Source organism: Medicago truncatula, chromosome 7 (assembly GCF_003473485.1).
Source record: "Medicago truncatula cultivar Jemalong A17 chromosome 7, MtrunA17r5.0-ANR, whole genome shotgun sequence".
Lineage (NCBI taxonomy): Eukaryota > Viridiplantae > Streptophyta > Magnoliopsida > Fabales > Fabaceae > Medicago > Medicago truncatula.
The window spans coordinates 8,203,406-8,217,333 of NC_053048.1; the positions used below are offsets into that span (position 1 = coordinate 8,203,406).

At 33.1% G+C, this 13,928-nt stretch overlaps 1 protein-coding gene across 2 annotated transcripts; it reads right to left on the minus strand.

Annotated features, from left to right (window-relative positions):
* Positions 1-6,864: 6,864 nt before the first annotated feature.
* LOC25497716 (pentatricopeptide repeat-containing protein At3g12770) lies at positions 6,865-12,046 on the minus strand. 2 transcript variants are annotated; one of them, XM_013592423.3, is made up of 3 exons: positions 9,571-12,046; positions 8,148-8,250; positions 6,865-7,281 (listed from the first exon to the last, which is right to left on the minus strand). In XM_013592423.3, exon 1 carries the CDS (start codon positions 11,851-11,853, stop codon positions 9,694-9,696), a length of 2,160 nt encoding a protein of 719 aa, XP_013447877.1. In that variant the 5' UTR covers positions 11,854-12,046; the 3' UTR covers positions 6,865-7,281; positions 8,148-8,250; positions 9,571-9,693. The 2 variants fall into 2 exon arrangements, with proteins under 2 accessions (XP_013447877.1, XP_039683174.1); XM_039827240.1 differs by having other exon boundaries at positions 8,675-12,046.
* Between the last annotated feature and the right edge of the window lie 1,882 nt (positions 12,047-13,928).

Below are 13,928 nucleotides of genomic sequence, written 5' to 3' on the forward strand. Positions count from 1 at the left end.
AGTGAAGTTTTTACCTCTCCTTATTTATAAATTGTAATTATAACAAATTGGAAGTGTAATCTCACTATTCACATCATAGTTTTTTTTTTTCTAATAACTTAGTGGCTAGAACTCACACAATTAAATGTGGAGAAGTGGAGTGTCCGGGGTTCGAACTCCGGCACTTGCATAAATTATACAATGTCCCTATCAACTGAGCTAAGCTCACCTATTCACATCATAGTTAATAAGATGTCACAACATTTAAGGTTTTGTTTTGTTTTTTATTTAATTTTTCTTGTTGTTAGAGAATGTTGGAATTAAATAATGGTTTGGGTATAGAGCTAGGGCGAAAATAGAGTACTTAGTGATAAAATAATATCAATTGTAGTGTGAATAATGTGATATGATTCTTTACATAAGATTAAGCACTCAAATATATATTTTAAACCAATAAAAGATGGCCAATTATAACAAATAAGGGAACACATCATGTAATTAATCATAAGAGATAATTTAGTCTAGGATATTCTATGATTGTGGAAACTCTACCAACATCAGGTGTGTAAGAATATCAAGTTGTTCGCATTCCAAACCATATCGAAATCCCTCCACATATCCGGCTATGGTTCTCAAAAACAAAGTGAAAGTTATGCATGTCTCAATCTCATATAAGTTGTTCTTGAAACACCTCCTTTGTCCCTAACGTAAATGTTAGGCCAGTTAAAAACCATAGAGAACTGAAACTCAAAATACATATAATATTGTGATTTCAAGTCATGTTAATGAGAGAGAGTAGGCATGGCAATGGGGTGGGGTGGGGACGGGTTTTACCTTCCCCGTCCCCATACCCGATTCTCGTATACTTATCTGTTACCCTACCCATATCCAACGGGGATGAGAAATTGAATCTCATCCCCGTCCCCGACGGGTTCGGGTATCCCCGCCACATCCCGTCCCCGCATTGAATATTTTTTTAATAAAAAAATAGAAGTCTTTTTGCATCCCCAAGAGCAACGTTGTAATACATTATCCAACAATAACCTCACTTTCACATTTGTTAGACAAAATGATTTAGTTGATCCTTTAAATATCAATGGTAGTTTTTATTAACATGACAATTATCAAACAAAATAACATAACATATCAACATAAAATAAATTTTTACATTTGGGACGGGTTTGGGTATAGGTTCGGGGTGGGTACCTATATACCCATTATCCGTCCCATACCCGTGTTTTGAGATCGGGGAAAACCCATACCCATACCCAAACCCAGTCAAAACGGGGAAAATCCGTCAAATTGAGTTTGGTTCGGATGGGTAACCACGGGTATGGGTTTTGTTGCCATGCCTGAGAGAGAGAGAGAGAGAGAGAGAGAGAGAGAGAGAGAGAGAGAGAGAGAGAGAGAGAGAGAGAGATCTTTAGAAATGATTGATATATAACTAAATCTTAAAAGTTCAGTTGATGTTTGGAATACTATGAATACTTTTGAATACAACAATAATTGTCTTCACAAAATTAACCTATTGAAAAACCACATTTAAGTTGAAATCAATTTTTTATAAGAGAAATGGGGAATTAAGATTTGAACTCTAGGCCTCTTAAATGATAAATGTATGATTATAAAAAAACAAACATTAATTTAGTTGAAAATTTAAATATATTTCTATAAAAAGAAGTTGAGGAATAATATATCATGTTGGACGGGATTTTGTGAACCCCAAAGTTAGGTGCAACTGTATATAACTGGTTGTAGTTTGTGGTTGTCCCGCTGCATCTTATAGAACAAAAAATTTGTACAATCAAGCATCATTATAAATTTAAAGAGCATTCAAAAACATACATAATTGTTAAGTATTAGTTAAATATTTCTTGAAAAAAAGTCATAGATCACCTTAAACTCGACCTAGCTTGAGAGTTAAAGCGGGGATTTTAAAATGAATATGTATATTGCTATCTAATACATACAATGAAACAAAGATTTTTGAATCTATCCGAAAGACTGAAAACCTGACATTTTATCCGTTTATCCAGGGAAGAGAAATGTAATGCTATTCGACCATAGACAATGTCACTTTCATCAAGTATTCTCGTTTTGAGTACCCTGAAATGGATCAAGATGTAGTTTGATCAACCAGAGTTCAAATTATTAGTATTTTGATGGAAAATGAAAGCTTTTAATTCTTAAATAGATCTGAATTAATATTCAAACATAGTGCAATAAACTCTATTTCATTTTCTAAGAAAGTTTATACAAGATACATTTATCATTAGTGAAAACTAAAAAATACAAACGTTCCTCGAAGGCATATGGTCTAGAAAATTTAATAAAAAGAATGTTTACAATGAAATAATCACTTGCATTATCAATCGATAATCTCTTGATATTTACCTCTAAACTATTTTTTATCATAGAATTTCCAAGACCAATTTATCTCTTAGGATTGGTTATATGATTTGTTTCCCTTATTTATTATAACTGGCCATGTTTTATAAAAATAGAGCTAGCTGCATAATCTCATGTAAGGAATGATATCTCATTATTCACACTGATATTAGTATAATTTTATCACTAAGTACTCTTTTCCCCCCTCTACACCCAAAATGTTACTTAATTAAAGTGTTCTATAACAACAAGCAAAATTAAATAAAAAAACAAAACTTGAAATACTTGAGACATATTTATCAACTATGATGTGAATAGTCACATCACATTTCCAATTTGTTAGAATTACAGTCTATAATAAAAAAGGTAAGAACTTCACTAGATATATTACACTATTATTTTGATATAGTCTTTGTGTTCTGGGAAGCAAAAATAAAACATTGAAAATTTAACATATCAATGATATTAAACAACTTCAGACATAAGAATGGATACAAAAAGAGCATGGTTAAAAAGAATGTTGGCAAAGAATATTCTCTATATTTTTTTTTATTTACTTGACAAGAACATAGTTTCACCAATAACAAATGTTCTTTTCTTTGAAAAGTGAACATGTTTTGTAGCGGTTGGTGTAGTAACATGAATTGTACTTTTCCATCATAAGGTGGTCCAAAGAGCAACTAGTTTTTAAAACCAAAATCTTCAAACTACAAATAACAAAAACTAATATAATTTGGAGATTAAAAGTGTCGATGGAAAATATCACGAGTACTGAACATCAATTTTTTTTATTTTTTTTATAAAAACTACCAGAAAATTCTGAAAAAAGTATATTTGTATAATAAACTACCATTATTTGAACGCGGCCACTTTTATATGGGGATGACATATATGCTAGGTTAAAGTTAGGTTAGGTTATTTATTTTTTTGGTGAAAATGTTTCATGTTATTTATATTATTATAAAATGAAACTTAGTCATACTTTTTAAATATTAAAATCATATATTTCAGCGTTAATTGCTCAAATGTCCACCGTAGTATACCCAAAATTTTAAAACTTCCCCTATAAAAAACGCATAATTTACCCCTGTAATTTGAAATTCTTCCTGTTTCTATTACCAAGTAAGCCAGTCACACATATGATGTTGACATGAGAAGGAATATTGCAACGTGGATTTTTTTTTGGATGATGTGGCAATTTTTTTCCCACAAATATTTTCTTGGATAAAATTAATTTAGGGGTTGAAAAAATGGATAATTTTTTTCTTGTAGACATAAAATCTAGAAAGTAACCTAGAGGTTGAATTGTTTCATGATTTTATACAGACATATTTAAAATAAGGTCTCTGAATGACAATTTAGGCGAGTGTACCAAATCGTTACCCAGTAATAAAGTGATAAATTGAATATCGTATCTACAGAGACTGTCGTTCCAACTAGGCAATTAACATTACTTATTTAAAGCAGAAAATAAAATAAAGGTAATGGGAGGGGGGGCGTGCAATTTGATTTCTTCGCGTTCCAACTAGCATGTTATATGTCTTATTAAAAATTACATCATAATCACTATCACATAATTGACTTATATCAAACATGTTATGTATAAGTCATCGACAAAGGAACCGTTACTAATACATGGGAGAGATGAATTCTCGATCGTTCTTGAACCAATGAACCTGCCTCTTTGGTTCCCTAAAAAACCCACAAAGTCTTTATGCTTCAGTGTCAGGCTTTGGAACATATGAAGCAGGAAATCTTAGAAAACGTTCTAGATATGAAAATAAAACAAAATTTAATAACACGGAATTAAGAGTTAAAATTGAAAATAATAATAAAAATGAAAATTCAAAACTAAATAAAATCAAAATCAAAATTAAATGAAAAATATAAAAATAAAGCGGATATCCTAAAAAAAAATTGATGAACAAAATAGTAATGAACTAATTCGTTGACAAGTAGTAAAATTTAAAATTTTGTGTCCACAATGATTGTGTAGTGTCGACTTAAGGACTACGATAATTATTATGATATGTAAAGATTGGTGTGTGTGTGTTTGGGGGGGTGGTGGCAATCATTTGGTTGCCTTGACTTAAGAAATGAGGTGAAACGAGTGGGTCATGTCGGTTTCCCTTCTCAAAACTATTTGGTATATAAGCACTATGGACACATTTGTACAATTAATCATCGAAGGTCTGAGAGATCGTCAATTTACATTCATAAAATATTATTGGGTTATTTCTAAAGATAATAAAGGTTGAACCGTTAAATAAGGTCAAACCTCAAATTTAGGCTTAATACTCATTGAGACATGGATCGATTTATGAACATAACATTAAGAATAGCAAAGATTTTTTTATGACCTAACCAAGAGGAATACCTACTCATGCTTCGTAAATATAAATTATTGAATATGAAAAGGAAAACATAAATAAAGGATCGTCGATTGATGATTCATCGGCTCTTGAATGGCCCCGGTCGCGCCTAATCTATCGAAGTTGTGTTTTCCCCTTCGTCTGCTCGTCAAAAAGGTATTTTTTTCGTTTAACTAGAGGCTCACTATTTATAGGCGAGTGTTTCCCTAATTTTTAGAAACAGTTGGCCCACAATGTGGGTATTCAAGTCGTGACGCAAGCAAAGACTTTGCCTTTGCTTCTGATCTTGTGACATGCAACTCATAGTGCGCGACACGAGTTGATGGGGCTGAAAATTGATGATTCCTTTTTTGAGCTCACGACACGTAGCTCGTAGTGTGCATCACGAGTGAGGCCGAGGATGAATCAAGTTGTATTCTTCATTCCTTGTTCCATTTCTTCTCACTAAAACGTCCGTATGACTATGCACCAAGAATCAATGATGATAGCTTGTGAAAAACCATAGCACATCACAAAGTTGTCTGGTGTGAGTGGATTTCCATGATTTCAAGATTATTTGTTTTAGTTTTTTTTTCCCTTTCATGACTTTTTATCGAATCATTTACAAAACTCAACTAAAATACAATGAAACTAGCCACTTTAACTATAATATGACTCTAAAAAGGAGTTAAAAACCCTATATGTTACTAACATTCTCCACTAATTATGTTACTTTAACATCTTAGGTCGGAGGCTTGAGAGATCGTCAATTTACATTCACAAAATATTATTGGATTATTTCTAAAGATAATAACGGTTGAACAGTTAAATAAGGTCAAACCTCAAATTTAGGCTTAATACTCATTAAGACATGGATCGATTTAGGCTTAATCTATCGAAGTTGCGTTTTTCCCTTCGTCTGCTCGTCAAAAAGGTATTTTTCCATTGACCTAGAGGCTCACTATTTATAGGCGAGCGTTTCCCTAATTTTCAGAAATAGTTGGCCCACAATGTGGGTATTCGAAACGTGACGAGAGCAGAGACTTTGCTTTTGCTTCTATCTTGTGACATGCAACTCATAGTGCGCGACACGAGTTGATGAGGCTAAACATTGCTGATTCCTTTTATGAGCTCACGACACGTAGCTCGTAGTGTGCATCGCGGGTGAGGCCGAGGATGAATCAAGTTGTATTCCTCATTCCTTGCTCCATTTCTTCTCACTAAAACGTCTGTATGACTTTGCACCAAGAATCAATGATTTCCATGATTTCAAGATTATTTTTTTTGTTTTTGCTCTTTCATGACTTTTTATCGAATCATTTACAAACCTGAACTAAAATATAATCAAATTAGCCACTTTAACTCTAATATGACTCTAAAAAGGAGTTAAAAACCCTATATAATTTCATGTAGTCAGTCATCGGAAGAAGTTCCAACATTTTCTCAACTTGAAGGTAGTATTGTTTGATATACATGTTTATTATCAACTAAAACCATTAAAAGTTGGGTATAATTGTAATAATAGTACATGGCAAAGAATAAGAAAGGTTGTCTCACTACTAACTTAAGAATTAGTCTCATGATAAATCCAAAGATCCTAATTCGTGAAAAGATAAGAAAAAGAATCAAGAAAGAGTAGTTGACTAACAAAGTCAAGGTTGGTGCATTAGGACAAAAAGTGTGGCATTATTAAACGTGAAAGAGAATAAAATAAGATGGAAGGACAAGTTCAATTTTGTGTCATTTCAGGTCATCAACTTTGACTTCATAATATATATTGGTGTCAACTTGAGAAATATTTACCTTCAAAACCTTCCAGAAATTCTCTTGGTGTTAGCATAACTGAAATGAACTATACCTTATAATAACTTAATTATCCAAATTTTATCCTACGGAAAAAAAAATCTTACTTACCATGAAATCCCTTATTTCTCAAATTTCATAATTTTTTATAATCGTCATACTTGTACCAGACGAGGGAAAATGAGACCCTCACCACTTAAATGTATAATATGTGATCAATTTGAGTATCAAAATTGGTTTATTTTACGCTTTTGTTAAATTGCTAAAAGGGGTGTCTAATTATAAATAATTTATTTTGATTTTTTTTGATAAAAAATAATTATTTTGATATAAGCAAAAGAAATAGAAGAAAAACTTTTGATAATAATCCATACAAGTGAAAGAGGAGATTGGAGTAAATAAACCAATTACACATATCCAATAATCCAATAACTAAGTACAAATGCTCCTATTTCTTATGACATGACAACAACTGTAGCTACCAGATGATGGCAAGGCCAGTGTTGAATTTGCAACCTCTGAATGCAGATACTGATTCTTCTGATGAACCACATGAACCGAGTTTTGAGCATCTTGATCTCGACTGGCTGCTTTCTCTGGTTGATTCATGTTGATAGTCAAGACTTTTGAGCGGGAAGCTCGTATTCTAGATTTGTTTTTTTAGGCAAAATCTGCATCTGTCTTGACTCTTGACCCAATGCCCACCAATGTGTTGAGGGCGTCAATGCAAAGATTGTTGGCTGAAGGCAATCTGAATTCCCTGGACCACCCAATAAAATAGTATCATTATTAACAAAGAAGCAACAATTACATGCATTAAAATTCCCGCAAATCTCATCAATAAGTCCAAAACCATGTCTATATAGTGTCAAATAAGTGGTAAAAGTTTGGTCTTGTAACTCTTAGAAATCATGGTTGGGCCTAACACAACCCCACAAAACCAGCTTAGAAATCGTGGTTGGGTCTAACAGTAACATCATAGAAAAAAGTTGAAATCTCTTCAAAGATAACTGTAAAATGTTCATTAGTGCTTCTTTAATAAAAAATAATTTCTACTCCTCCAATTTTTAATTTTTTTTTAAAAAAAGTCTATAACTACCTTGATACACACAATGGCCTTACAAAAAAGAAATATGAAAAATATATTAAAAATGAAGAACAAAAATATTTCATCACAATTCACAATACCTAGGCTCTAGAATGTGTCAACAGACCTTTGCTTGGTATCTCTTGCTTATTGAAAAGAAAACCTCTCTAAATTCATGTGTGTCTTTGCATTCAGCAAAAGTTCTTTCAATATAAATAATAAAACTCACATGATCAATGAAGTGATTTTCAACCATGTTACGTAGTACTACTCACTGTTTCAAAAAGCTCAATACCATACTCTCAGACCTTTGCAGGTAGGCACAAAGCCTAGAGGAGAAGAAAATACCATTTATTGGAATCAATGAATTATGGATATAGCAGTAACATATAGTATAGACAGATATAGACAAACACAGATAATGTTCAATGTCATATAGTCAACATATGTGACTATATAATCAATCATACATTAACTGCATAGTCCCTTAATTGATTTTAATGTCCAGCCAACCGAGGTGAAACCGTAGACAAACATACCTTTTTACTTTCATCCATATCAGACTTGTTATCCGCAGGGCGCAGGCCACTATCTTTGTTTACATTGTCAGAAGCATGCTATTCAATGTTGCAAATTCAATTCCTAATATTTTGACAGACAGAAAAAAGATAAGTAAAAGCAAAATTGTAAAAAGAAACGCATACTACAAAAAGTGAAGGAAAAAAAAATCATTTTGTCCACATAATTCATCTCGAGAGAGGGACAATCGACGGCAACACCATGTGATTTTTTTAGGGCGACAACATAATTTGGTGGATCAAACATACAGCTGAAATGTAAGTATACAACAAATACTCTCAAACATCAGTGCATAAATAAGTAAATTAAAAACATCCGAAGAATGCCATTCAACTATAGAATTTAAATGTAAACAGAGAAGGAGATTGTTTTCTGTAACATCGCAACCGAGCAAGATGCCAATGGATTCAAGGTAATAAGTTGCAAAAACAAGTAACAGTGCAAGATTCACCAGGGTCCGATAAAACCTCAAGACTCAAAGACGTACTGATATATAACTCATCAACGAATTCCTCACACCGGCAGCAAAGTTTGAACCTATGTTTATGTTGGCAGAAAACTTTCCTTTCGTCAAAAAAATAGAGGATGCAATTGAAATTAGAAAATCCATCCACAGTATGAACTTAAATTAAGCAACATCTAAACAAATTCATTAGGCAATAGCATATAACCCAAGTCCACATTAGCTATACACAATTCAGAGTGATTCAAATCAATCTTCAAAACTGAAGGTTCCTCAAAAATATTTACTCCATACCGAGTGATTCATAATGCATTTGGTAACAGGATCAAATATTCTCGACTTAAATCAATTCTGGTGGTAATAATAAAATTGAATGGGAAGGAACCATCAGAAAATTGCGAAGTTAAACAACTCTTTCCCACATCTGAAAGGCTTAAATAGTTAGTCTGAAAACTATTTTAGAAATTAAATTATGACAAAATAAAGTAAGAAAGCAAAACCCAATTATTTGAGACCAATATACATATGCACACATTCTCACACTGACATGAATACCAAAAAGGAAACATGCATGATATGTATAATTTGTATATTTTGGAGAGTATGTTCATATAATTTTACATTTTGGAGACACCACTGTGATACTAGAATCTTTCCAGAAGCACATACTGCTTTTCACAGTAATCAATCTGCCTTTTTTTTCCCTTCCTGAAGTACTTATAAACAAGGAGGTTCTATGATGACTAAAATTTCAGAACTTTTGAGGACTAAAGTTCTGAAATGATTACTTTTGGAAATTTAAAACATTAAAGACAGCAATATACGGAGATGCATATTGCAGGTGCATATTGATTTATTTCATATATAACATAGACACACAACAAAATATTGCCCCTCTAGTATGGATTAGTTACACTTACATGTATCAAATCAATGTCATTGGTCCCCATGAAAAACAAATTTTTCAGTTAAGATCATTGGTCTCCTACACATGAACAAAAACCATCCTTAACAGCTGGTTTGAGGTTCTTGAGCCGTTCACCTCACCAATAATCACCACAAGAACACAAACCATCTTTAAAATGATGAAACCGATTTGCATCCCTTACAATTATCTCTCTTTCAAATAGCTTCGATATAAGCTTTATTGCTGAATGACAGTTTACACACGCTCGGAGATTCTTCGTTATTCTAAGAGTAGTTCTAGGAGCAGTACTAATAAGTCCATAAGCAACCGCTATTCTCTCGCTATGGATACAAAGATTCTCCTCCTTCTCTTCATAATTCAGATCATGCAAAACAGATTCTGTATGTGGGACAAACCCAACCTCCTTTAACCGTCTTTCTTGCCTCTGAAGCTCATAAAAAATTTCCTTAGCTTGTGGATGCGACATGTCACCTGCATGAAATGTATGTAGCTTCTCGTTGATATCAATAACACTATAACCAAGGTACTTAGTCAATCCTTTCTCCTTCATCAGAACCCGGATATATGCAACACGATCCCACATGCGAGAGGAAGCATAGAGATTAGACAGTTGTACATAGTGTCCTGTATTATATGGATCTAATGAGAATAGCTTTTGTGCAGCATATTCTCCCAATGTTACACAGCGATGAATCTTGCATGCACTAAGAAGTGCTCCCCATACACTTACACCAGGTTCAATCGGCATTTTCAATATAAATACATAAGCTTGTTTCAAATAACCTGCACGTCCCAAGAGATCAACGACACACGAATAGTGTTCATTGCGAGGCTTAATTCCAAAGTCTCTCATGCAATGGAATAGCTCCCACCCTTGTTTTATAAGACCAGAATGACTGCATGCTGTGAGAAGCCCAATAAATGTGACATCATTTGGACACACCCCTTCTTGTTTCATTGCATGATAAAGATAAATGGCTTCCCAACCTTGACCATGCAATCCATATCCCATAATCATGGCACTCCACATAACAACGTCCTTAACAGAAGCACGATCGAATACCAATCGAGCAGATTCTACACTTCCACATTTTGCATACATATCGATGAGTGTTGTATTAACAAAAATATCACCTCCATATTTACTCTTTCTGACATAGTCATCCATCCATTGGGCCAATTTGAGGGAACCAACTTGTGCACAAGCTAAAACTGCAGACCTTAGAGTGATAGAATCTGGTTTAATATTTCTCGAAATCATTGCCTGAAATAGCTCTACCGCCTCCTCAGCATGACCATTCTTTGCATAACCAGATATCATTGCATTCCACATCATCACTTTATTAGGAGTCTTCATTTTATCAAAGAAAGATTTTGCAACAGTGACCTCTCCACATTTCGCGTAAAATGCTGTAAGCGAGATGAGCAAATCCGGCTCCTCTTCAAGACCCATTTTAATGATACAACCATGAAGAGATCTTCCTTGCTCCAAATCATCTACATCAGTATAAGCTCTCATAACACTCACCAACGAAATCCAATCCGGTTTAACATCAGTCTTTCTCATTTGATCAAACATTCTCAATGCTTCCCAAGGCTCCCCATTCTGTCCATATCCAGAAACGATTGCAGTCCACGAAACAATTGTTCTATCATATAACCTATCAAACACCATTCTCGCCATACCAATTCGACCACATTTAGCATACAACGCCACAAGACCATTCTGTACAAAAACATGCGACCCAAATCCATAAACAATTACATGCGCATGAACCAAACAACTCAAACCGAAATCCAACAACTCACTACAAGCTTTAAGTACACAAGGAAAAGTGAACTTATCGGGATGCAATCCCACCCATTTCATCCATCTATACATTTCAATAACATTCCTATACATATTATTTCTCGAATAAGTTCTAATAATAGCATTCCACATAAACAAATCCGGGTCAGGAAATTCATCGAACAGCTTACGTGCGTAAAAAATTTGTCCAAGATTTGAACTTTGATTAACCAATTTGGTCATGAGAAATCTATTATGTTGCAATCCAGAGAGAACTAGTTGGTTATGTACTTGATAAAGATGTGTAATGTGGGTGGAATTATCAATAAGAGATGCATAGAAAGAATGTGATTTGAAACAATGGTCAAACTCATGAGGATAATGAAGTGATAAAGAACAAAGATGTTTCACAAACTTGTGTATTTCAAAAGGTGTGACATTTTTGTGTTTTGTAATATATGGAGGTATGGTACAAATCAAAGCCATAGAGTTGTGTTCTTCCTTATTAAATGTTTGTTAGCAAAGCTTAATACAAATGAGGTAAGGTAAACTTCAATTAGATCAATGAAGCATAATCCATATCGTTAATTTCGTTCCTTAGAACCCCAATAGTAGTAGAGGATAGTTCACAGAAAATTGAATGAGGTAATTCAAGTTTATGAGAATTTGGAATTTTAGATAATTTTATGGTTTGTTTAGATGACGAGTTTTTCTACTTGCACCCTAGTTAATCATGGTTGCACCCCAAAATGACAAGATTACCCTTTCATAAAATTTGATTTTCAAAATGCCTATTCCTTCTTTTTTTTGTTACACCCCAAAAATCCTCTTCCAAAACCATAATTCTCCAATCGATCGATTGTGTTCTGCGAAGATTTTCAAAACCATACTTTCTCACGTCCATTCATGATTTCAAAGCAAATTCGAAGCAAATCAGGTTAGCAAGTGTTGTTCTTCAATCGATTGTGTTTTTCTTGTTATGAGTTCTCAACTCTTGCGATTAAGTTAGGTCATGTACACTCAATTTAAATTTAAGTAGGTCATGTAAACTCAGTTTAAGTAGGTTCATGTTAACTCAGTTTAAGTAGGTTCATGTTAACTCAGTTTAAGTAGGTTCATGTAAAGTTTACATGAACCTACTTAAACTGAATTTAAGTTAACCTTGCCAATGTAAATTAAAACTGTAATCGTACAGTGCATCAGTGCAGTTGAAGGAAAAAAATTGAAACTAGCAAATAGAAGAAGAAATTCACTTACTTATATCCAATTGAGTATGGATGAAAAATATTTTGATTCACTTTTTAATTTTCATGGAGATTGATATTGAACATCAAATTGTTTGATCGATCGCTTTGTGGGGTGAAAGAGGGTGAAACTCACTGACAATGAATAAAATTAGGGTTTTAAGAAAATTTATATAAAAGGGCAATTTTGATATTATAAAAAACTTTTAAGAAAATTTGGGTGTAACCAGAAAATCATGGGGTGTAAATAGAAAAACTCTTAGATGACTCATTAAATGCATAGTATATATAAAGTCGGGGTTGAACAACCCACACCAAAAAAAAAAAAAAAAGAGATAAATTGCGGATATTATAAAACGTTTTTTTAACATAAATTAAATGTGATTTAAGTATTATATGATTATTTATCATGTTTTTATTTCAATTTTCAAAAAAGTATTTTATAGTGTCCATCTCGTGAGCTTAGCTCAGTTGGTTTGGACAATGCGTAATATATGCAAGGTCTGAGGTTTAAACCCTCGCTACTACAAAAAAAAAAGGTATAAAGAAGAAAAATTAAACCCTCACCTCCCCTCCTAAATACTCATCCAAACACACCCTAAGGGTCCGTTTGGTTCGAGAGTTTTGAAGGGGAGGGAAGGAGAGATCTTTAATTTGAAGTGTTTACTTCAATTTTTAGAAGGGGAGGGGAGCAAATTTTATTGCACTGCCAAACGTATCCTTGGATTAATTTAAAATCTCAATATTATCCTTATAACAACATTTATTATTATTATTAGGTTATATTATTTTTGAAACAACTTTTATTGTTATTATTATTAGGTTATATTATCCTTGTAACAACTTTTATTATTACTTGTAACAATCCTGTTACTAATCCATTTTTCCATCGTCTACATCGTATTGTTATTGATTACATCGTTATTGTTTCGTTACTTTATTATCCTTATTTAATTAAGTTTAAGGGTAAAACAGTAAAATAATCTTAAAATCCCTCCTTTCCACTTGCGAACCAAACACATTTTTAATTAAAACATCTCCCATCTCCTCTCCTCCGTTAAAATCCCTCCCCTCTTCTTCCATCCCTCCTAATTCTCGAACCAAACGGACCCTAAGTGATTCAGTTAATTTGTCTGTCTTTTTTTTTTTTTTTTTTTTTTTGTTCTTTTTTTCATAAACCAAGAGCAAAATGACATCAAAAAGAATAATGTCAAACTAAGTTGGTACCCTACTCTAATTTGTTGCCAATTGCTCATATATATTATTAAAAAAAAAAAAGGAAAAATTACATAAAAACTGTGGGGGGACATAAGACCT

Bases quoted from the DNA above. Each gene is read 5' to 3' on its own strand.
- LOC25497716 (XM_013592423.3), bottom strand. From the start codon at position 11,853: ATGGCTTTGATTTGTACCATACCTCCATATATTACAAAACACAAAAAT.